The sequence below is a fragment of the Peromyscus maniculatus genome, chromosome 5, assembly GCF_049852395.1.
Source record: "Peromyscus maniculatus bairdii isolate BWxNUB_F1_BW_parent chromosome 5, HU_Pman_BW_mat_3.1, whole genome shotgun sequence".
In the NCBI taxonomy this organism is placed as follows: domain Eukaryota; kingdom Metazoa; phylum Chordata; class Mammalia; order Rodentia; family Cricetidae; genus Peromyscus; species Peromyscus maniculatus.
Window position 1 is genome coordinate 135,444,206 of NC_134856.1, and position 23,407 is coordinate 135,467,612.

The window sequence follows — 23,407 nt, forward strand, 5'->3', positions numbered from 1 at the left end:
ATAGTCCTGTTGGATGGAGTCGGTATTCAACACTCAGACCACCACCATTCTCTGTCTACTTCTTACTCCAGTTCTGCCTCCTTTGAGACCCTCAGGCTCTGCCCATCTGTATCATCCAGCTTTTGACACTGAGTCTCAACAGGCATTTGTGGCCTGTGGTCATCAAAGTGTTGACTTGAGGAGCTGAACTCCTCCGGTGTGTGACTCTGACCCTCTCAACACCTGCTTCAAGCTGGGAAAAGGAAAGAAAATGAAGATCCATTTCTTGTGCCTGCCATGTCTTAGATCTCTGAGTGGAAGGTCCATGACTAGAGCCAGGTGTTTGTACCTCCATCATGATCTTAGCTGTGAAGCAGAATACAGTGATGAACACTGCATCCTAAAGCCCACCAGATGCAAGGACAGGGCATAAAGAGCTGAAGATGTCGCCACTTTTAAAGGTCATGTCCACTGTGTTAGTGTTTTGATGCCCACCCCTAAAATATATTTGAGAGTTGAATTCCAACTCTCAATTCTTTAGGTATTATTTTGGCAATAGGGACTTTATATCCATTAATAGTTAAAATACAGTCTTTAAGATGGGCTTTAATCCTAGCCGGGCGGTGGTGGCGCACGCCTTTAATCCCAGCACTCGGGAGGCAGAGCCAGGCGGATCTCTGTGAGTTCGAGGCCAGCCTGGGCTACCAAGTGAGTTCCAGGAAAAAGGCGCAAAGCTACACAGAGAAACCCTGTCTCGAAAAAGCCAAAAAAAAAAAAAAAAAAAAAAGATGGGCTTTAATCCAGTAAGACTAGTATCCATATTTTTTAAAAACTGGACACACAAGACATACATGGAAGGAAGATGGAGACAACTAGAGGGCTGTATCTACAAGCCCAGGAAGGCCTGAACTACTGGAAGCTAGAAAAGAGGCACGGGTCTTAGCTTAGCATCCACAGAAGGAGTGGCTTGGTGGTTCCCTGATTGGGGAATTTAGCCTCCAGAACTGTGAGACAATAAATTTCTGATGCTCTAAGACACCTGGTTTTTGGTACTTTGTTATGGCAGACTTAGGGAACTTATACTGTTGGCAGTTACTCAAATCTTTTTAAACACATGTAGATCATAATGGCTTAAATGTTCTGTTTTACAGCCTCTGCTGAAGGGGAAGGAGGTGTGGTCATTGTTGTTTATCCCAAGTCCACAGGAAGGAAGGGCGAGGAGGGGAGGTACATCTGCAATGCAGCAGGCCCTGCCACATCTTAGAGGGCCCTGGTCACTCCCAAGAAAGAAAGTCTGGCAGGTGATGTACTCAGTCTTAGACACCACCGTAGAGGCCACTGGCCTCAGCTGCTCTCTACACTGCAGGCTGATTCTGTTCTGGGAGCCTGTTTTCCTAGCAGAAACCCTACCTTCAGGCTTGTTAAATAATCACAAAGAGCAAGGCTGCAAAAGTGTTCTGTGAGAGCTTGTCTTTCCTCTTTTTGGAGGAGACAGCAGACATAGTTTGGGGTTCCTACTTTCAGTTGGGAGCTCCAGAGTTTCCAAAAACACATCATTACCTCTTAAGGGCACAAAGCTGGGAAAGTTCTAAGCACAAACTGAGCCCTGACACCAGTTGCAGCTTCCAGAGAAATGAGGATAATAATAAATAAGTGTAAAAAGAGTTAACATACCCTTTAAGCCAAGAAAAAATACATCAGGAGGGACAGTCACAAAGGAGTCATGAGGGGCTGGAACGTGGGGCCAGGAGGGAGTTGGGGTTGAAAGGGGTAAGGGTCCCACTTCCCAGCTCCCGGAGATGCAGAGGAACAGAACAGGCTGTGTGTGGCAGCTGCCAGAGGAAGTTCCACCCTGGCTGAAGCAGCTGTTCCTCTGCCCCAGCAAGGCCCATGCTTTGTGGCCATCCTTATGGCAGGCACCTAGCGGGACAGCGGTGTCTGCTTTAGGGACATGAGCACCGAGCGCAGGCGGGACACATCTTTGCACTGCTTGCTGCTCTTGGGATTGAAGTCACACAGCTGGGCCACCTTCTCCCACTCTGTGCCTGGGGTCTCCTCCTTGGATTCCTTCACAAACGCCTCTTCAGATGCCCTGAAGGTGGAGAGAGGACAGAGGTTTTCATGGTTGTCTTCTCTTGGGTTACCATTGTTCTGCTCTCATCAGTCTGTGGTGTACAGCCTACTCTGGGACGTGAGCCGAAGTCTCCCCAGCCCTGTGTCCTTTCACTCCAGCCACCAGGAACGTCTTGACATAAGAAACCTAGGCCTAAGTGTGGAAGCCTAAGTCCTCTAGACTCAGGGCTTTTGAGGTGTCACCCTCCTCAGAGGGTCCTCACCGCCTCGTGGCCTGTCGCTTTTGGTTTGAGCCTGGGTTCACTCTAGCCCAAGCTGCTCTTGAGCTCAAGAGATCCTCTTGTTCAGCCTCCCCCGGGGCTGAGATGACAGCTGTGCACCACTGCACCTGCTAGCTTGTTCTTGTCATTCCGTTCCCAGAGTGGGCTTCACTTCCTCAGCAAGGCCTTCCTAGCCTGGGCACTCTGTTCCAAAGTCTCTCCCCTCCCACCTTCCCTTTGTGTTTGTTTGTTTGTTAAATGGGGTTTCACATAGGCCAGGCTAGGTGCCTAGCCTAGGTCATAGCCAAGGCTGACCTTGAACTCCTTATCTTGCTGAGATTACAGGTGTGTGCTATCACACCTGGCTAGCTCAGTATCCTTCCATCATGAGTTCCCACAGTGGGGTTCCTGGTACAAAAAAAGCCACCAGCTTTTTTTTTTTTTTTTTTTCCTTTCCCCTCTTATTTTTCAGTACTAGGGATTGAACCTGGGCCTCAGACATTCTGGGTAAGTCTACCACTGAGCTGTGTCTCTACCTCAACTATTTTCAGTACTTCCAAGACCTTGACCAAGAGGACCTGCCTAACCACCTAGGCAACCATGTAGTGGATGTAGGATTCTCTACAAGCATGTCTGACTACAGAAACCTTCTGCGCTCAGAACAGTCCTGTCTGGATGGAGCCACAGCCTGGGGAAGGTGCTATTGGAAGCTTTGCTGTAGTTGGCATCATGTTAGGATAAAAGCTGGGGTGGTCTCTGCTTCAGGAGTCTGCTTATGTTGATGATACTGGGTGTTGAATCTCTGTCTGTATGACAGGCAAGAGCTCTACTACACTTAAGAATTTCTGGTTGACGGTTTTGAAACTCACTGATTTAGAGTGCTCAGCCATAAATGGGACATCTATAACACACACCAGGGTTCAGTGACCATAGTGGAAATAGGGCAGAAAGATATTATAGAGCCAGAGGTCAGGAGGAATGGAGAGAGACAGTGTCTTCTGGACATGACAGGCCCCTTGCGGTCATGAACTCACAGTAGCTGTGGTTACCTGTACAAGATCAAACCAGTCAACATTCTAGCATGGAATGGGAGAGGTTCACAAGCTATATAGACAGCCTTCTGGGGGAGGGAAAGTCAGTTCTGTTTAAGGGTGTGGCTCCCGATAAGTCCACACTGAGGCGTTTATGAACAGCACAGGTTGGACTCAGTTATTTGGGAGGGGGAAAAAGGATACAAAGTTGGATGAGTTGGGAGGTGGATCCAGGTGATCTCACTGTGCTGTGCTACTATATGAACTGGCCCAGGCTGAATGATGTGACCGTCTGTCGTGATCTTGGCTTCCTGCAGTATGCTCAGCTGGCCTGTGAGGAGAGGCATGGCTCCCACTCTTCTGATCTGTTCTCTGACCTGAGCAGCCAGTGTGGTGACAAGTCTATGTGTGTGGGGCTGGACAGTGAGTGTGGATGCAGGCTTTATCCTTAGAGCTGCCCGTCAGGGTCAGGAGGCTCCCATCTGTCTTTACTGCCAATCCGTGGGCTATGCCTCGCAGCACGGGCATCACCCTGGAGCTTGTTAGGAACAGGCTGAGCCTCACCTCAGTCCTGCGGAACCAGAATCTGCAGTGCTCAAGCCCCCTTGGAAATGCGTGGGCAGGTGGAAGGCTGAGAAGTCTCGATTCCAATTCTGTCTCCTTCGGAGCCTTCTTGGGTTCTCTGGACCAGTTCCGTGGGTCCAATAGGAGCACTGAACCCAGCAGTGTTCTACAGCACCCACACCTGCCAGGTACCCCTTTCCCGTTAGAAGCCTCCGTGGCTCCCCACTGCCTTGAGGGTCAAATCTAAGTCTCTGAGCCTAGCACAAAGGAGAGGGAGGCTGGGGCCTCCCACTTCAGGTTCCATCCATCCTACAAACCCAGCCCCTCGGTCCTCTCTCGACTTCCGCCCCAGCTGCTTCTCCACCTAGAGTGTCCTTCTCAACCCTCACTACCCAGCAACTCATTTTTAAATCTTAAGGTGCAGCTGGGGGTCATGAGTCTGAATCATGCATTGCGTCCCCAGTGGAGAAGGTGGCTTCCAGAGCTCCTAATATAATGTATTCCAACCCATGAGCAACTTGCAGGGGGAGGGCTGTGTGTCTTCTCTCTGTTCGAGCAGTGACTGGCACCAGCAGGTAAGGGCCAGATGGGAGAAGGAGGGGCTGGCGGAAGGCAAGGAAGGCTGCTGCCTGCTGTGCCCCGTGCTGTGCCCCGTGCTGTGTAGGAGGGCCAGTGCAGTTGGCTGTAGAGGCTGCAGTGGCATGTGGTTCAGCAAGGCCAGCTCCAGCGGGAACAGTAAGGGAATGTATGAAATGAGTAAACAGCCCTCAGAAATCACTCTTCACTGTCGCTTCCCCAATACGGCTGTCCAGAACACACCACCTGTCACCTGGGGCTGGCATAAGAGGAAACCTGCTCGCCATTCCAAATCCAGAGCAGCACAGTTCCAGCCAGTTCAAACCCAGACGCATAGGAGAGGAGCTGCTGTGGAGTGGGTGAGGGTTCATGGTCAAGTCAGTGTGCCTAGGGGTCGGGGCAGGGGTCGACACGTGAAGACATCTCTTACTGTTTATGCCTCCAGCACTCTATGCGTGGTGTTGGACCAATACAAGTCCCCGTCTCACCTCCCCATCCCCAAGAAGCATCTCAGAGAGGAGCTAGCCTGGGTGTCCTCTGCCCCTCCCGGGAGGCTGGGTAGTGCATCCCCTCCTCCGCCCCTACTTGGGAACTCTAATGGGCAAAGCTGCCTCCAGTTTGCTGGAGGGACAGACAGAAGAATAGAAGGCAAGGACTGCAGCAGTACTGGAGTTTGCCTCCTGCTCTGACCATTGCTCTAAGCCCAGCCACATTCATTGATACCACACAGACAAGAGACTGCAAGGCCGCTGGGCTGCCCTCCACAGCTGCCCCTGCTGAGAGCAAAGGAGACACGTACACATAGCCAATGATGTGCGCATCTGGCTGCTGGTAGAACGCTTTGTCAGCGACCCTTGAGGAGAGAGTTAGGAGGAGGAGTTAGGTGGGGGAAGACAGACAGCAAGACAGGCAGGCACAGGGTTAAAGAGAAAGAGAAACAGTGTGTTAGTACCTCTGTAGGAGACATGTTAGGAAGTACAATTTAAAAGCTAACAATTACCCATAAGAGAGTGGGCGGCCTGTACCTTTGATGGCTCCCTACTGCTCATGAGGTCTCTTCCCAGGGCCCTTCCAGTGTCACTCCCATGTGCCACCTACTTCCTAAAACCATTCCTTCCACATTTTGACTCCCTGTAGACCAACACACTACATCTCCCAGGTCTAGATTGTTCTCCCGTATATCAATCCTTCTTTCCTAATTAATGAACCATAGTCATCCTTTGAAGACCAGTCTCTAGGCCAGTGGTTCTCAATCTTCCTAATGCTGGAACCCTTTAATAGAGTTCCTCATATGGTGACCCCCAACCATAAATTATTCCATTGCTGCTTCATAACTAATTTTGCTACTGTTATGAATGGTAATGTAAATATCTGATATGCAGGATAGCCGATATCCTGGGGGTGGGGGGAGGTTTGCGATCCACAGGTTGAGAAACACTGGTCTAGACACTGATTCTCCTCTAGCATGCTAATTACTTCTTTGCTCCTATGGTCTTCATGCACGAGGCTCCGGTGGATCCAAGTCTGGCTGTACATGTGTGATTCTCTCCTCTGAACTCCTCAAGGACACAGAGGGTCCTTGTGTGACAGCCAGTGTCCAGCTTGGCATGCAGGTTTTGGCTGCCTTTCCCTCCCAGGAAGATCTTGCACAGCATCCAAAGCAGGAGAACATCCGTTTCCACAAATGTTCTCAGGTTTGCACCCGTGCCCCTGCCAGGCTTGTGCTCTGCAGGATCAGCTGCTCCGCCTGCGGTCCCTGTGGTTAGATGCAACTTCCACCCTTGCTGGGTCCCAGCATAGCGAGCAGCAGCCTGAAGCTGCTGTTCCCGTACAGGGGTGTGTGTCCAATAGTACAGCCAGGACGGAAGGAAGCAGAGCTGAGTGGCGGGGAGGTGAGTGCTGATTGACTTCGTTTGTGCTCCAAGCCACTGCCCCGGCTTTTCATTTATACAGGCCACTAATGTCCTTTCATCCCTAAGTCACACTGGTTTGAAGTACTGTCTCTGTCATTTCTCTAAGAAATGGCATCTAATTCTCAGGCTGGCTTTCCACTCCCTGCCAGGCCTGGGCCCTCTCTAAGTTACTTACAGAGGGCTCAGGGTCCTGGAGAGTCTAGTCACACTCCAGTCCGTGGCACCCATTCTGCTTCCTCTCGGTCATGGAGAGGGGTGAGGGCTTAGGAGTGGGTGTGCTATGAGGAACCCTAGGCTTCTAGCAGCTTCTCCATGTCACTACTACATCACCCATCTCAAAACAGTCCCCAGCTCCACTCCCTTCAGTGCCTCCGTGGCTCCCCTCATCTTCTCATGGCTCCCCTCATCTTCTCACGGCTCCCCTCATCTTCTCATGGCTCCCCTCATCTTCTCACGGCTCCCCTCACGTTCTCACGGCTCCCCTCATCTCATGACTCCCCTCACGTTCTCACGGCTCCCCTCATCTTCTCACGGCTCCCCTCATCTTCTCACGGCTCCCCTCATCTCATGACTCCCCTCACGTTCTCACGGCTCCCCTCATCTTCTCACGGCTCCCCTCATCTTCTCACGGCTCCCCTCATCTTCTCACGGCTCCCCTCATCTTCTCACGGCTCCCCTCATCTTCTCACGGCTCCCCTCATCTTCTCATGGCTCCCCTCTTCTCACGGCTCCCCTCATCTTCTCACGGCTCCCCTCATCTCACGGCTCCCCTCATCTTCTCACGGCTCCCCTCATCTTCTCACGGCTCCCCTCATCTTCTCATGGCTCCCCTCTTCTCACGGCTCCCCTCATCTTCTCACGGCTCCCCTCATCTCACGGCTCCCCTCATCTTCTCACGGCTCCCCTCATCTTCTCACGGCTCCCCTCATCTTCTCACGGCTCCCCTCATCTCATGACTCCCCTCACGTTCTCACGGCTCCCCTCATCTTCTCACGGCTCCCCTCATCTTCTCACGGCTCCCCTCATCTTCTCACGGCTCCCCTCATCTTCTCACGGCTCCCCTCATCTTCTCACGGCTCCCCTCATCTTCTCACGGCTCCCCTCATCTCATGACTCCCCTCACGTTCTCACGGCTCCCCTCACGTTCTCACGGCTCCCCTCATCTTCTCACGGCTCCCCTCATCTTCTCACAGCTCCCCTCACGTTCTCACGGCTCCCCTCACGTTCTCACGGCTCCCCTCACGTTCTCACGGCTCCCCTCATCTTCTCACGGCTCCCCTCATCTTCTCACGGCTCCCCTCACCTTCTCACGGCTCCCCTCATCTTCTCACGGCTCCCCTCATCTTCTCACGGCTCCCCTCACATTCTCACGGCTCCCCTCACATTCTCACGGCTCCCCTCATCTTCTCACGACTCCCCTCACGTCCTCACGGCTCCCCTCATCTTCTCATGGCTCCCCTCACGTCCTCGTGGCTCCCCTCACGTCCTCACGGCTCCCCTCACGTCCTCACGGCTCCCCTCATCTTCTCACGGCTCCCCTCACGTCCTCACGGCTCCCCTCACGTCCTCACGGCTCCCCTCACATTTTCACGGCTCCCCTCATCTTCTCATGACTCATGTTTCCATGGCTTCCCATAGTCTCCTTAGCTCCCCTCAAGTCCCCTCGTCACTCACCTGTTGTTGATCTTGTTCTTCTCAACCTGTTCACTTTGACGCTGGTTCCACTCCTCTAGGTCCTTTTTGGCTTTCTCTCGCCATTCCTGTTCAGTCACCTTGGAGGCAGCGTCTGTAAGCCCGGCGGGAGAATGAGTACAACAACTTTTCTGTGGAGAGCAGCCGCCCCAGATGTTCCACCCCTGGCCCCCAGACAGTAGCCCCAGGACCCACCCTCAGCCAAGTGGGCCTGCCTGCACAGCCCCCAAGGCATGCCACTCCCCGTGTCCCAGAAGCCATCCCTGCTGGAATCAGCTCTTCCCCAGCTCTGCCCTCACCCAGCTCTGCCCTCACCCAGCTCTGCCCTCACCCAGCTCTGCCCTCACCCAGCTCCTGCAGCCGCTTCTTCTGCTCCTCCCTCCACTTTCGGATGCTCTCGGGTTCCTGAGTCAGCCTGTCCGCCTGGGCAATCGCAGCATAGCCGTCGGCAGGCCCGTTAGCCTCCTACAACATAAGCACAGTGTTCCCAGGCCGTCACGTCTGCCCTGCCGTTGGTGCCGCTCTTACTGCAACCAAGGCAGCCCGCAAATCAGGCCATCCACCCCCCACTCTGCCGCCACAAGCGACTGTACCTTTACACTCTGTGTTCCCTCTGCCAGCACCACTGCTCCCACGTGGCCTCAGGCAGGTCACCCACCTCTCAGTGCCTGATCATTGTCTCAAGCCCAGACAATTCATTTATACTCCCTTTTGTTCATCATAAAACAGGATACATCATAACACCCACTCCCATAGAGTTGACTCAAGAATGAAATGAGTTCTAAAACTAAATTTGGGGCTGAAGAGATGGCTCCATGGTTAAGAGCACTTGCTGCTCTTTCAGAGGACCCAGGTTCAGTTCCCAGCACTGAAAAGGGGGCTTACAACTGTCTTAACTCCAGTTCCAATGGATCACATTGCATGCTGGTGGTGCACATACACACATGCAAGCAAAACACTCATACACATAAAATAAACTTTTTTTTTTTTTTTTTTTTTTTTTGGTTTTTTTTCGAGACAGGGTTTCTCTGTGTAGCTTTGCGCCTTTCCTGGAACTCGCTTTGGAGACCAGGCTGGCCTCAAACTCACAGAGATCCGCCTGCCTCTGCCTCCCGAGTGCTGGGATTAAAGGCGTGCGCCACCACCGCCCGGCTAAAATAAACTTTTTTAAAAGCTGTAGATGGCATCTGTCTTGCAGACAATGAGCCCTTGTGCTAATACCATCATTAAAATCTGTTACATTGTGCTACATGATACAACTTACTTTACACAGTCTAACATGACCTCATTACTGATGTGCTCATTTGTCCATCAGCATGTCACCTTTGTGACAGCAGGGACCTTGTCTGTTATGTTGTATACAGGGCCCACCCCGATGCCTGGCACGCAGTAAACAACAGACACTGCTGAGTGAACGTGCAGCCCAGAGACAGGCAGAGGAAGCTTTGCCATGGCAGTGGGGAGGGAACGGCTGCAGTTAAGTGTTGTGGGATATTTGTACACTGTGCGAAGATGTACTTGTTGTGATTGGTGTGATAAAAAGCTGGATGGCCAATATCTCGGCAGGATGTCCAGGAAGAGAAAGTAAGAGCAGGAGGAATTGAGGCGTGCAGGAGAAGCCAGGAGACATGGAGAAGAGACAGGAGGTGCAAGATGGAAGAGAGGAAGCACCACGTCATAGAACATAGATTAATGTAAATGGGTTAATTTAAGTTATAAGAGCTAGTTAGGAACAAGCCTAAGCTTGTTGCATAATTAATAAGAAGTCTCCATGTCATTATTTGGGAGCGGGTTGGTGGGACAGAAAAAGACTCACTACAGTTAAGAGCATGACTGCTTTGTCAGGGGACCCAGGTTTGGTTCCCAGCACCCACATGGCAGCTCGCAACCTTTTGTCACGCCAGCTCCAGAGGACCTGACACCCTCTTTTGGCCCCTGTAGGCTCTGGGCACGACTTGCATGCAGGCTGTGGTGGTTTGAATGAGAACAACCCCTATATTATCATATATTTAATGCTTGGTCCCCAGTGGGTAGAACTGTTTAGGAAGGGTTAGAAGGTGTGGCCTTGTTGGAGGAGCTGTGTCACTGGGGGCTGGCTTGGAGATTTCAGAGCCCACCTCATTGCTAGTTAGTTCTCTCTGTCTCATGCTAGTGGCCCAAGATGTAAGCTCTCTGCTGCTGCTCCAGCACCATGCCTGCCTGCATGCTGCCATACTCATTACCATGATGGTCACGGACTCTGACCCTCTGAAGCTGTAAACCCCAAATAAATTCTTCTCTAAGTTGCCTTGGCCATGGTATCTTATTACAACAATAGAAAAATAACAAGACACAGGCACAATACTCATAAACATAAAATAATAAAACCTTGCTGCGGTAAACTTGGGCTCTAAAGCCATACAGTCCCATTGCTGAAAGCTGGAAGATGTGTGTTTGGCTGGGTGAATTCCTGAACATATCAGGCCTCACAGAAAATGGGACTCATAGTAAGATGGCCTCTCAGACCTGATGCTGGAATTGGATGCAACAGTATTTGCAAAGTATTTTTTCCTTTGTGTAAGTAGAGACAGGCCCTCATGTAGCCCAGGATGGCCTAAAACTTGTTCTAACTGAAGATAACCTTGAACTTCTGGTTATTCTGTCTCTACCTCAAGAGTGCAGGATTCAGGACTGTGCCACTCTGCCAGGTTTCTTCAGTGTTGTGGATGAAACTCAAAGCGAGTTTGTGCACACTAAGCAAGCACTCACCACAGAATGATGGCTGGGGGGGGGTCGCATTAGGATCTTTTTTTTTTTTTCTTTTTCTTTTTTTTCTTTTTTGGTTTTTCGAGACAGGGTTTCTCTGTGTAGTTTTGGAGCCTGTCCTGGGTCTTGCTCTGTAGCCCAGGCTGGCCTTGAACTCACAGAGATCCACCAGGCTCTGCCTCCCTCAAGTGCTGGGATTAAAGGCGTGCACCACTGCCGCCCGGCACATTCTATTTATTTATTTGTTTGTGCCAGAGAGAACCTGAGTGTGGGGTCAGAGAGCAGCTTGAGGGAGTTGGTCCTCTTCTTCCACGGTGTGAGTTCTGGGATTGAACTTGGGCCCTCGGGCTTGGCAACAAGTGCCTTTGCTGCTTTGCCACCTCACCAGCCCATCACTGTCATTTTTCATTCCCATTGTACAGAAGAGAACACCAAGGCCAAGAGAGCTGGGTAGATGTAGTGGGGTTCAGACCTGGTGACAGTTGCTACAGCTTGGGACAGAAGTGTTGGGGGTTGTGCCCTTTGGGTCAGTATGAGTGGGGCACCTCCAGTCTGGGAGACCCTTTCTTCCTGAAGGATGGGAGTGTAGATCCTGCCACCATGCCTGGCTGGTGCTCTGCCCTCCACTGTTCCTGTGGACACTGACCCCACAGGGCTCCTGCGGTGCGTCCCGCCTCCTTCCTCCACCATAGGCATTTCCACCTCGGGATCCCCTCCTCCCAGCGTGTTCCAGGCCCTCCATTCCAGGATCCCCTCCTCCCAGCATGTTCCAGGCCCCCCATTCCAGGCTCCTCCAGCACAGCGGCCCCATCACAGTCTCTACCTCTACCATCCACCCAAAGCTCCCACTGTGCGGGGCAGGACCTACTTACATTACAGCTCCCTCTCTCCCCAGATCGTGCTTCCCTGTCCTCCTTCCAGCATTACCCAGCTGTCAGTATCACTGTTGTTTACTGTCTTTCCCCCCCAGGACAGCATCTGGGGGCCCTCTGTCCCACCACTCTCCTGAGCACACAGTAGGTGCTCAATGAGCTGTGGCTGAATGCGCCAAGACCCCAGAGCCAGCAGTATGTGGCTGTGAGACGGAAGGAGCTTGGTAAGCAGTTCTGGGAAGCAGCAGGGCTCCATGGCAGGTGTGGAAGCAGAGAGGGCAGGGCCAGCCCTGGGCCAAGTGCCCAGGTCCAAACATGCCCAGCCCTTGCACCTAGGACTGGCTGATGCCTCTTTCCTACACAGAACCACACCTCATCAGACCGTGTTGTTGAAGCCAGAACCTTGTGTGTGTCCTTGATTTTTTCCCTTATCTGTCCCATGTTCAGTCTAATAGGAAACTCTGTTGGCACTCTCTAAAATGTGTCCCCAGGCAGATTACCTCCCTTTCTTCCCTTTCAGCCCATGGTGACTTTGTCTTGTTCAATCCCCATATGCAAAATGACCCATGCAAAGGCTAACTAAAATAATGTCCTGTCCAGTTTTAAACTGTCCCAAAAGCCAGGCATGGTGGCACATGCCTTTAATCCCAGCACTCAGGAGGATCTCTGAGTTTGAGGCCAGCCTGGTCTACAGAGTGAGTTCCAAGACAGCCAGGGCTGCACAGAGAAAGCCTGTCTCAAAAAACCAAAACACACACACACACACACACCACCACCACCACCACCAACAACAACAACAACAACGAAACCCAAAGCTTTCCACTGTAATTTGAATAAAAATCCAAAGTGTCTGCTCTCTCCTGCTCCCTGATTTCTGTTTTGGTCAGTGTACTCGACACACTGTCCTTGAACAACTCATCTGGTACCTCCCCACCCCTAAGTGTCCTAGTCTGGAGCTCTCTTCCCCTTAGGTCTAGGGCTCCATCTCCACTCATCTTCTCTGTCTAATTCAACCCAATGCTGGGAGAGAGGTCTCCCACTCACCATGGCAGCCACTGTTTCTTTTGTTTCTTAGTAACAGAATAAACTCAGGTCCACTGAGCTACATCCCAGGCCTGCCCCTCCCACTTACTTTTTAAATTACATTGATTTATTTTATGTATGTATGCACACACCATGGTGTAAGTATGAAAGTCAGAGGATAACTTGCAGGAATTCTCTCCTTCCACCACATAGGTCCCAGGGATCAAACTCAGGTCATCAGGATTGAGGACAAGTTCCTTATGGTGAGCCATACCGCTTCGTTTTCCCTTCCTTCCTTCCTCCCTCCCTCCTTCCCTTCATCTCTCCCTCCCTCCCTTCCTTCCTGTTTTGAGACAGGATCATGCTAAGTTATCCAGTTTGGCCTTGAATTGTTGATCCTCCTGCCTCAGCCTCCAAGTAGCTGAGATTACAGGCATTTGCCACCACCCTGGGCTGAGCACTTTTCTAAGCACTTTCTCTACAGTTAGCCTGCCTTCTGTGTCTCCTCATCAGTCACTGATCCTGAACTAGGAAGTTATTTCCACAACGGTGGCCTCTGTGTTGAGCATATGCAGGATTTTGTTTCTTGTCATTACTTCCTAAACAGTATCAGGTAACAACGACTTACAAAGCAGTTACATTGTATTAGGGATTATTCATAATCTAGAGATAACTTAAAGGACACGAGAGGATGAGTGGAAGATAGATGCAAACACAATGCCATTTCCCTCACACACTGCTGGAGATTGGACCTGGAGCCTTGGAAGTGTTCTCCTAAGCCACACCACAACCCCAATACTTCACCATTTTATTACAATTACTTGAATCATTGGATTTTTTATATCTCCAGAGTTCTGGACGAATTCCATTTGGATCTCAGGGGACAACTGTATCTTATTGTCCTCAGAGCACTTGTTACTGTCTGAAATGGCTCGCTTGTTTACATGGTTACTTTGTGCCCTTCCCCCAGCCCTCTAGCCCCCTAAAAACGTATGCTTCACCGGACTGGAGAGATGGTTCAGTGGTTAAGAGCACTGACTACTTTTCCAGAGGATTCAGGTTCAATTCCCAGCACCCACATGGCAGCTCACAACTGTCTGTAACTACAGCTCTGGGGTTTTTGACACCCTCACACCGACATACATACAGACAAAATACCAATACACATAAAAATAAATAAATCATGTTTAAAAAAGTATGCTCCATAAAACTAGAGACTGACTGCCTTCATACAGCATCCAGAGCAGAGGGGCCTAGATGAGGATTTATTGAGGCCAGGGACATAGCTCAATGGTAGAGTGCATCCCTGACAGTCACAAGACCCTGGGTTCAAGTTCAATCCCCAGTTCAACCAAAAGAACAAGGAGAAGGAAGGGAAGGAGTGGAAAGCAGAGATAACTTATTAAATCATATGTGTAGGTACTTATGGACAGGAATGAACAAGATAACCGGTCTTCTGGCAGCTTAAGATGGGGAGTCCCTCCGAGATGAGGGCCACAGCTGATGGGGTGTACTGTAGTACAGGACAGGTAAGAGATCAGACAAAAAATGGCACGGCCATTCTTGTCTGAGGGAGAGAAGATGAAAGGATAGGGAAAGGCATTGTAGGCTAAGATCCAGCTAAAGGACCAAGGAGGGCCGGTGCCTTCGGGAAACCCTTAAGCCTGTGTAGGTGCTAGCCTATGCTAAGCCTGTGTAGGTGCTAGCCTAGGCTAAGCCTGTGTAGGTGCTAGCCTAGGCTAAGCCTGTGTAGGTGCTAGCCTATGCTAAGCCTGTGTAGGAGCTAGCCTAGGCTAAGCCTGTGTAGGTGCTAACAGGTGTGGGGAGAAGAGCGAGGAGGCACTGGAGAAGCGCCCTGGGCAGATCTCCTTCTGTCTGTGTTATTACACTTCCATCATCCCCGGAAACCTCACCTAAAGTTAGGATTCCAGAGCACTTGTGACTAAACGGATGTCTCCGATCGTTACAATTCCCCTTAGAAAGTTTTATTGCCCTTGTTTTATAGGTAAGGGAACTCTAGTTCCAAAGTGCCACGGTCACCCTTGGCAAGCCAGGTTCACACTGAGTAACTGGGTGTGAACATGCTTGCCGCAGGACAGCTGACAGGAGCACTGCTGCTTCCGTCTGACGGCTCCTACGCTGCCCTTTGTCCCCTTGGTTCCCTCTGCCCTCCATCACCCCTGCCTGTGCTGGGGATTGAGTCCAGGCCCTATGCATGCTAGACAAATACCCCACCACCCCGCCACACACCCCGGCCCCAGTCTAGCTGCTGGGAAGTGATCTTCACAAGATTAGACTTTGTTCCTTTATGGTCCCTGCCTATGAATGTGCGCGTGCGCGTGCACACAGACACACAGACACACACACACAAACACACACACACACTTTGCCACCTCCAGGCCACTCCTTAGCTCACTTAGTGAACAAGTCAGTAACGTATAAGAAGCTGCCATGGGCCGGACGGTGGTGGTGCATGCCTTTAATCCCAGCACTCAGGAGGCAGAGGCAGGCAGATCTCTGTGAGTTCGAGGCCAGCCTGGTCTACAGAGTGAGTTCCAGGAAAGGCACGAAGCTACACAGAGAAACCCTGTCTAAAGAGACAAAAAAAAAAAAAAAAAAAAAGAAGCTGCCATGGTTACAGAGTACTTTTCCCAACAACCCTGTGGGGACAGCAGGCCAAGGGCCTTGAATTCCCCTTTTACAAATGAGAAACCAGGCTCAGAAAGGTTAAGTCACTAACCCAAGGTCATCCAGCTGGGAAAGGCAGAATATGAATTGTAGGCTTCCGCTGCTGTCTGTGGTGTGGGTATGAAGCCTGGGCAGCCCCTGGAGCAGGTCTACTACACACCCAGGGCACAGCGCTCTACAGCACCTCCCAGACCTGGAGGTAGATGTGGCCTGTTCCAGGGCCAGGATACTTTCTACACCACACAAGAGGCCACTGATGTGCTATGGTTGGGAGTTAGGTGTGACTCCTGTTTAAGCAATCACATCAGCCCCGTATCTGTTGCCTCTTGGGGCGTTGCTGGCACATCCCTCTACACAGCAGACTCCACGGGCACTCTGGATGAGCCCTGAGCCAAATGTCCTATCTTCCATTCCCTCAGCCAGGACCAGCAGTTCCTCCCTAGGCAGCCTTGAAGCCCACTTCTGCGTCACCTCCTTGTTGGGCTCCCAGACTTCAGCTCCTGAAGTTACTGACGCCTTGTAACTGGAACAGCCATTAAGCCTCCTTGAGAAGAATTGGGGATAATAGAAGAAAGTGCGTAATGGGGTATTGGGAGGATTAAGTAGGTTAATCCCTGTAAAGCTCTCAGTTGGTTTTGGATACAAAAACACTCAAGCTGTTAGATTTTATTTTTAAGGGCCTCAAAATGTGCCCCATGCTAGCCTTGAACTTATGACCCTCCTATCTCAGCATTACCCTCAAATCCAAGCTCCTGGGCTATCGTGACTTCTCTCCAGGTTTCTGTACTCCATTAGAAATGAACTCTGGGGACAAACACTCCATTGCCTTTGTCTTTACGTCCACCACCACAGCCCAGGCCTGGCCCACAAAGAATGCGAGCCGAGAAGTGAATGAACAAATGGCTGATTATAAAGCCGGGGGAGGGCCCAGGAAAGGCGCTGGACAGTGTGTCAGGGAGGCCTGGCCTAACGAGCCTGATCTGCCATGCACTGGGTGATGACTGTTGAGAAAAATCTCTTCCCTGGGCAACTTGGATTTCAAAACTGTGAAATGAGAGTGACGGTATCCCACTCGAGGAAACTAGTGAGGCTCATATAAAGCAACAGCCATGGAATCATCCTATGGCCCACTCACATAAAAAAAAAAAAAAGCATGACTACTGAGCCACACTGTCATGTGGCTAGGGCCCTCGCTACCTGACAGTGTGAGAATAGCAGGGTTGCTGGCAGGCAGGTCCTGAGAAATATGTCACTGGCTTTTCTCCTGGTTGCTTTGGATTTATTTTCCTGTCTGTGCCAGAGGCCACACTGAGGCTCATCCATATCCATTTGAGCCTCCTAGGTAGGAGATGGGGTCACTTCCAGAAGGTGTAGCAACCCAGGGCTCTAGAGGCCATGCTAGTGTCAGAAGAAGTAAGAAGTACTCTGAACTCCTCCAGAGCTCCATTGAGGAAGAGGCTAGGCATGGCCAGGAGCTGAAAGCAGGAGGCCACAGACAGGCCAGCTGCTCTCCACCCAGCCTCCTGCCACACACCCCGCCCCTTCTGAGGGACTTCTTGCTGGCCAAGTGCATGCTAAAACTCCAGGGATGGCCAGGATGATGAGGTCTATCCGCCTTTAGGCTTGAGCAGCTCAGGCTAAGCCGGGCTGAGCTGTTGATTCCTCTAAGTAGCTCACAGGAGAGGAGCAGAGATGCAAGGGTTGGGGGGAGGAGGACTGAGGGTGGAAAGGAGACCAGTTCTACAGGGGCCCTCCATCCCTGGCCCTGGCCCCCATGGGGCCAGAGGAGCTGGAATAGGTGCTGGTAGGCTTCCCTTCAGACTGTTGGGCCTGAGGTTTGTAGCTGGTCACCCACATAGTCCACCAGGAAAGACTGAGACACAAAGGCTCTTGGATGTGCTGGGTTTGCACAGGCCAAGGCTTCCACCCTGCAATTGCATGCCAAATACTGCTGTGCTCGTCCTAAAGATAGTTTTCTGGGTCCAGCAGCAGAGTGAAGGACAGTTCAGAGTGTACGCCCATGCAGGTAGGAAGGAGCTTTGCTACTAAACTAAGAGAATGTCTCTTCCATGATTCTCCCTTGCCCAGGGGGATTCTAGGGCAGCGTGGATGTAATTCACAAATCAATGTGCCTTATAACAGCAGAGAATAAGAATTGCTGCTGAGACTGTGCTCTTCAGATCCCCAAATGGAAAGTGATGTTGGGGTGGGGGCTGGGGGGTTCAGGGTCAGGAGAGCCAGATCATCCAAGTGAGGAAAACTCCAGCAATGACTGATGTCACTCTGACATCTGCGAATCTCAAGCTGCTGTCAGCTGAAAAGTGAAAGTATGTTGCTCAGAATGTTCTAGAGACTCTTGCAGCTCCAAGTGCTGCTCCAGCATGTCTACTTTAGAACAAAGACCGTGTGAGTCATTAAAATCCTTATAAGCATTCTTAGAGCCCAGAAATGGCCTGTCAAAAGTCCTAACAGTACAAGAATAACACTTAGTCCTTAGCTCTGCCATACTCAACGGGACATGAAGCTGAGGGGTCCTGGGGAGAGACTTTTCTAACTCCCTGATGTTGAGTCATTTTCCAGAAATGGGGCTAGGCCAGTTTTCCTGTCTAAGGACATGCCCATCCCACTTACATAAGAAGTATTGTTTATTCTTCAGGACTCAAGAGGCCAACTCCTCCACAGGGTGGGGCTCAGGAGATCAGGAAGCTGCAGGCCTCAACATCGGTGTCTTACCGAAGTTCACACAGTGGAGGGGGCCCCACCTAACGTCTGGGGTTCTGGGGTGCCGCTGGTGTCTGCACTCTCTCAGTCTGTGTGTTTTCGTTTTGTTCTCTTCTGTTTTTGGGGAGATTTAACTTGGAGCTTCTCCACTGAGCTCCATCCCCAGACTATCTTTAACTACAACACCTCTACCCTCATCCACATTTCCCTGTGGTGGAACTAGGAAGCCAGGGCCTCCCAGTCTCAGGACTACCATCGTTTACAACTGGAATGCCTTTCCCAAATATTGTGTGCAAACAGTTAAAGAAATGAAAGTGATGTGCCACGATGTTCTATCATTCATTCTGCACAGTGGTTTAATCAGGGCATGTATGCCTGTGGGGACAGGAAGCTCGGGTAGCCCTTTGTGACAGGAGCTTTGATTACCAGTCTACTGAGGCCACTGATTCGGGACATTTGGGCTGTTTCTAGTTTGTCTCTGTTAGAAATCACCCTGCAGAGGATCTGGGGATCCTTTCCCAGTTATCCACTTAGGAGAGACTCCGAATGTAATCTCCAGTTGAAGAGCCCAGCCAGCTAAAGTGCTCGGTTCCAGTCAGGCCAGCCTCCACCAGAAGCACCGGCTTGGGCAGAGCTCTGATTCCTTCGTCCCATGCCACTCCTTCCTGAAGCTAGCTACCCCCGAGGACAACCTGAGCGGCTCCTCGGTCCCTGTCTGCAGTGGTTCCCTCCCCAACAGGACAGGAACGCAGCAACACAGCGAGCCCTAAATGACCTCCGATGGAGCCCGGGGCAGCCCGTCTCACCTCTGCTTACCTGAAACACATCTCCATTGACTGTAGTCCCCATGTCCTCGGAACCAGCTGCAAAGAGCAAGGAGACAGGATCATTCATGGTCCAGCTGACAAGCACAGGGTGCCCTATGGTGGCCCCTGGCCAGCCTGTGCATACGCCTGTGGGTATACGGACACCCTCCCCCACAAACATAATGGATATGTAAACAGCGGAGACCCAGACCCTGACTGCTTCCTGTGCACCCACCGTCATACTTAATGTTTACTACAGCCCTATGTTTAAACTCAGTGACCCATTTTACAGATTCTCAAGTGGAGGCTCAGAAAGCCTATTGTGATTGCTCAAGATTACCTAGCCAGGGCACTGTTCCTTACCTACCCGAAGTCAGCTGTGGAGCTGGGACCTGGTAAGTAGACAGGGGGTACTGCAGGCTTAGGGAGAGGCCACCAGGGATGCGGAAGAGAAGGGTCTGTGTCTCTGCATGTCCTGGTGGAACCTTGAGCAACCGCTCTGCCTGGGAGAGCAGGACTCACAGCTCCCCCTGGGCACACTTGGCCTATTTTCCTCTCTGTGCCCCTCCCAGGGCTTCATTTTGCCTTCGCAGTGACTCCTCCCAACCGCTCTGCCCAGCATCTAGTTAGTCACAAATTACCTGGAGCTCCTGCTGCAACAGTGACCCTCGAAGTGGCCTGCCCTCTCACTCCTGGACCAGGCCAGCCTGTGCCCTCACCAGCTCATCCCTACACCTGCTTTGGTTGCTCTGTCCTGCTAGTGGCCAACACCTAGAGGAGCTCCATGGCGTCTTCTTCAGAGCCATGCCCATGCAGGGGACCTGGGCCTCTGTACAAGTTGTCACTAGATGCTGAATAAACAAATGAATTCTTTTTTTCTTTTTTAAATGGTGTGAAACTTATTTAATGCATATTTTCCCCCAGCTAAGGGCTCCTGCATAGAGTGGGCGAACAGAGACATTTGGCCAACTGAGAGCTGAACTGCTCTTTGGGGCTCATTGTAATTGGTAAGGCTTTCTCTGAAAACTGTCATGCTTCCTAGCTGTGAGCCGAAGCAGGCCTTATGTAGTCACCACAGGAGGACAGGGCTGTGAAGAACAACAGTGCTTCCGGCCTGAGCCTGGAAGGACTGAAGGGGGGTACTCAACCTAAAGTCAGTCATCTGCCACTGATATCAGTTAGAACTTATTTACAGAGTCTAGCCGTGATTAATCCAGATTTCTAGGACAGCTCTCCCCTCGCCCACTCAGGGTTTCTACTGTACAGGAGGCCTGCTCTCTAAATGAGGGTGAGCCCAAAAGGGGATGAGTGGCGGTAGCCTCCTCAGGGGGACTTCTGGGCAACTAACTTCTCTACCTAGCCTTACTTGCCAGGGTCCCTCCTGATGCTGTGTGCCTGTGGGAACAGCCTTTAGAGAAGTTGCACTACCTCTCTTGGCAAGGCCACATGAGTTTCCTGGTGCCCACCTTGGCCTCCAGAAAGATGGAGCATGGTCAGCCTCTTTGGGACCACACACACACCCACTCACAGAATCACCAGAGTCTAATCCACAGAGTTCTCTGGCTCTTACACATTTATGGTCAGGAGTCTACAACAGAGCCCACAGAACAAATACAGCAATGCAAGCCCCAAGGATAAGCTGTTCCCTGTGGGGCCTCCTCAGATGCCTGGCCCGTTTGGGAGTCCAGAACATTCCCGTGACCTTCTGAGGCCCAGCAGGGGCAACAGGATTACACAGAGCTGGCCCATAAGTCAGTCAGGCTAAGAGCCCAGAGAACTGGGTGTGAAAGTGTAGACCATTTGGGCCCTACCCAAGGCTGATGAATGGAAACAAAGTGTCCATGGCTAAAACCCGCTGCAGATCTGCTCAGAGGGAAGGCTCCCTGGGGCTCCGGGGTCAGGCCTACACCAGACAGGGCTTTCCCCAGGGCCTACTCAGAGCCAGCACTAGTGAACTCGGCATGGGCGCTGCTCATCAGGAGACCCCATTGTCTAAGGGGAGGTCACTCGGAGGTGTGCCTTGGTGGCTGCTGTGGGAGCCAGCTTCTTCCCAGCTCCCAGAAGGCCTAGGCCATCTCCCTCAGAGCACCAAGGCTCCTGCCACTCCCTGCAGCATCGGGTCCATTCTGTTTGTGCCTGAACACCCGCTGAGCTCCACTCCTGAAGCCTGCCACTCAGGAGGGCAGCTGGGTACCTGCAACATCAAATGCAGGAGTCTGGAAGACGCTCAGAGGGCCGTGTTCCTGGCAGCTTCCCCAAGGATCATCACCCACTGTTTCTCTCCACATCCTCTCATATCTAGGGCCAGGCAGTGCTACCGTCCAGGTTGTAAGTCCCTGGAAAGACCACAGCTTGCTACATCCCAGGCCCGTATGGCCATCCTCAGCCTGAACTCCATCTGCCTTTCTCATGAGTTTCTAAGGACCTGGGACCTCCTGATAAGGGAAGTATGTTCTGAAGGGGTAACTGGACAACTGAGTTCCATGGCAGGAACCTGAGCAGGTTCCCTGGGAAAACAAGGGCCCATGCTGAGCAACTGAGAGCTGCTACTTTAGACCTGTACAGCTGGCTTGGATAGGCCCCTGCTTCTCCTTGTCACGTCCAATCATCTCCTAGGCAGACCTCCACAGTTAGTCTTTGGAATAACATAGTATGGAGCTAAGAGACCTGAAATCAAGCCCCAGACCTCACTCATGGCTCTGTGTGACCCTAGGCAAGATACTCAAACTCCAGGTTCTTCTTTTTAATTGTTATTATTTACACTTTATTTACTCATTGTGTGTGTGTGTGTGGTTTGGGTGCACACATGCATGTGAGGTATCTCTTATCTGCGGGTTCCAGGAGCCAAACTCAGGTGTCACCAGGCGGATCCACCTTTACCCACTAAGCCATCCTGAGAACCCCTCAACTGGGGGTGGCAACACAGCAAAATGCTGAATGGAAGAAACTTGACTGTTAACGAACCTTGTGAACATATACACATAATATTTACTTGCAACAAGGCCATTGAACCTCCCTAAAATTACAACCAAAAAAATGAGAAACAAGGTCTATTAGGACTGTACCCAGGAAAGTCCATGTTTTTTACTAAATATTTATAAGAAATTGTTTCTTGAGGAAGAAGTATAAACGATAAACATAACATTGCAGGAAACAGGTCCTGAACCCTTATGTCTGAAGCCATCCACAAAGGGCCTGGACCACCTTTGTGAATCCACTAAACAGTTAACCAACAGGAAGGGCCCTTTGTGCCCCTGTCCAGACTTAGAGCCCGGCACATGGAAGACTGTGCGGTCAGGGGACGAAGGACTCAGAATCGGACAGAAGGCGTTCAATTCTTGGTTGCTACTTCCTAGTTGTTTTAGTGGTATGCCTTTTGAGGCTTCCCGTGGCCAGTTCTGAAATGGGTTCGGTAACGTCTGTGAAATTATTAAATGTAATTAACATGTCTCCTCCACTGCTGCAGGTCAGCAGGTGGTCCCCAAGGAAGAGCTGCGAGTTCCTGGAGTGCCCCCTGCTCCCCAGCAGAATGCAGGCTAAGCCCTGGGTCAGGAGGACTGCGTTCGTCCCACACCTGTACCACTGAGCTAGGACACTGGGACAGAGAATGGCTCTCAGAACTGAGCAGGGGGAGGATTCCAGAGCCAGACAGTGGAGGAGCTGGCCTGGGCATAAAATGTCACGACTAAATTCCTGTCCCCAGAGTCAGCGGATCCAGTCTCAGCTCAGACTCCAACTCATTTCCCGGCTCCTCCCTGTCTCCCCAGGCCCCACCGACACACACAGCCCCCGGGGTGCCCCTGGTCAGCCCAGATAGCCTGGCTCCAGACTACTGCAGGGACCCAGGCCGGGGCTGCCCGAGACTGGGCCTCCTGCCCGCGATGCTGGCCTCAGCCCCCGGTTCCAGGCCGCTGCGCTGACTCACCCCCGCTCGCGAGTCCCGGCTGCGCAGAAGCCACCTGGTTGCCGGCAGGTGCCCCGAAACCCGGGTCATTCTCGATGCCAGCAATCTCGCTCTCCTGCTGGGCCAGAAAGGCGGCCGCCGGGTCCTCCTCTGCGGCCTCGGGGGCCCCGCTCTCCGACGACGAGAAGAAGCCGAAGTCCTCAGCCATCTTCCCCGCGTGGCTGCTGTCACCTCCCGCCCGCGCCCGCGGCCCGCACTTCCCGTCACCCGCCCGGCTCGCCTGTCACTGCGGCTGCAGCGGCGGCGGGAGGAGCCGCGGCGGGAATGTGGTGACGTCAGCGGCCGAGGGCGGGGCCCGCGAGGCTCGGTGGGCGCCCCGCCCGCGGCGCAGGCCCCCGCTGCCCGTGGCTCGCCTCGCCCCCTCCAGAGCGCGGGGGTGGCGCGGGGCTGGCTCCGGGTCCGTTCACCGAAAGTTTCTTCTGGAGCCTGTTTTATGAGCTGCGTGACACGACCGTCCTCTTGCTGCGTGAGAGGAGGGAACCGAGGCTGGGAAAGGCTTG

The 23,407-nt window shown here is 52.1% G+C and overlaps 1 protein-coding gene across 2 annotated transcripts; it reads right to left on the bottom strand.

The window, feature by feature from the left end:
- Nucleotides 1–1,629: 1,629 nt before the first annotated feature.
- On the bottom strand, nt 1,630–23,150 carry Cltb (clathrin light chain B). Of its 2 annotated transcripts, XM_015995747.3 has the most exons (6): nt 22,869–23,150; nt 18,954–19,000; nt 8,436–8,553; nt 8,071–8,182; nt 5,283–5,336; nt 1,630–2,071 (listed from the first exon to the last, which is right to left on the bottom strand). In XM_015995747.3, the coding sequence occupies exons 1-6, from the start codon at nt 23,053–23,055 to the stop codon at nt 1,900–1,902; spliced, it is 690 nt and encodes a 229-aa protein (XP_015851233.1). In that variant the 5' UTR covers nt 23,056–23,150; the 3' UTR covers nt 1,630–1,899. The 2 variants fall into 2 exon arrangements, with proteins under 2 accessions (XP_015851233.1, XP_006976882.1); XM_006976820.4 differs by lacking the exon at nt 5,283–5,336 and having other exon boundaries at nt 22,869–23,147.
- Nucleotides 23,151–23,407: the final 257 nt, after the last annotated feature.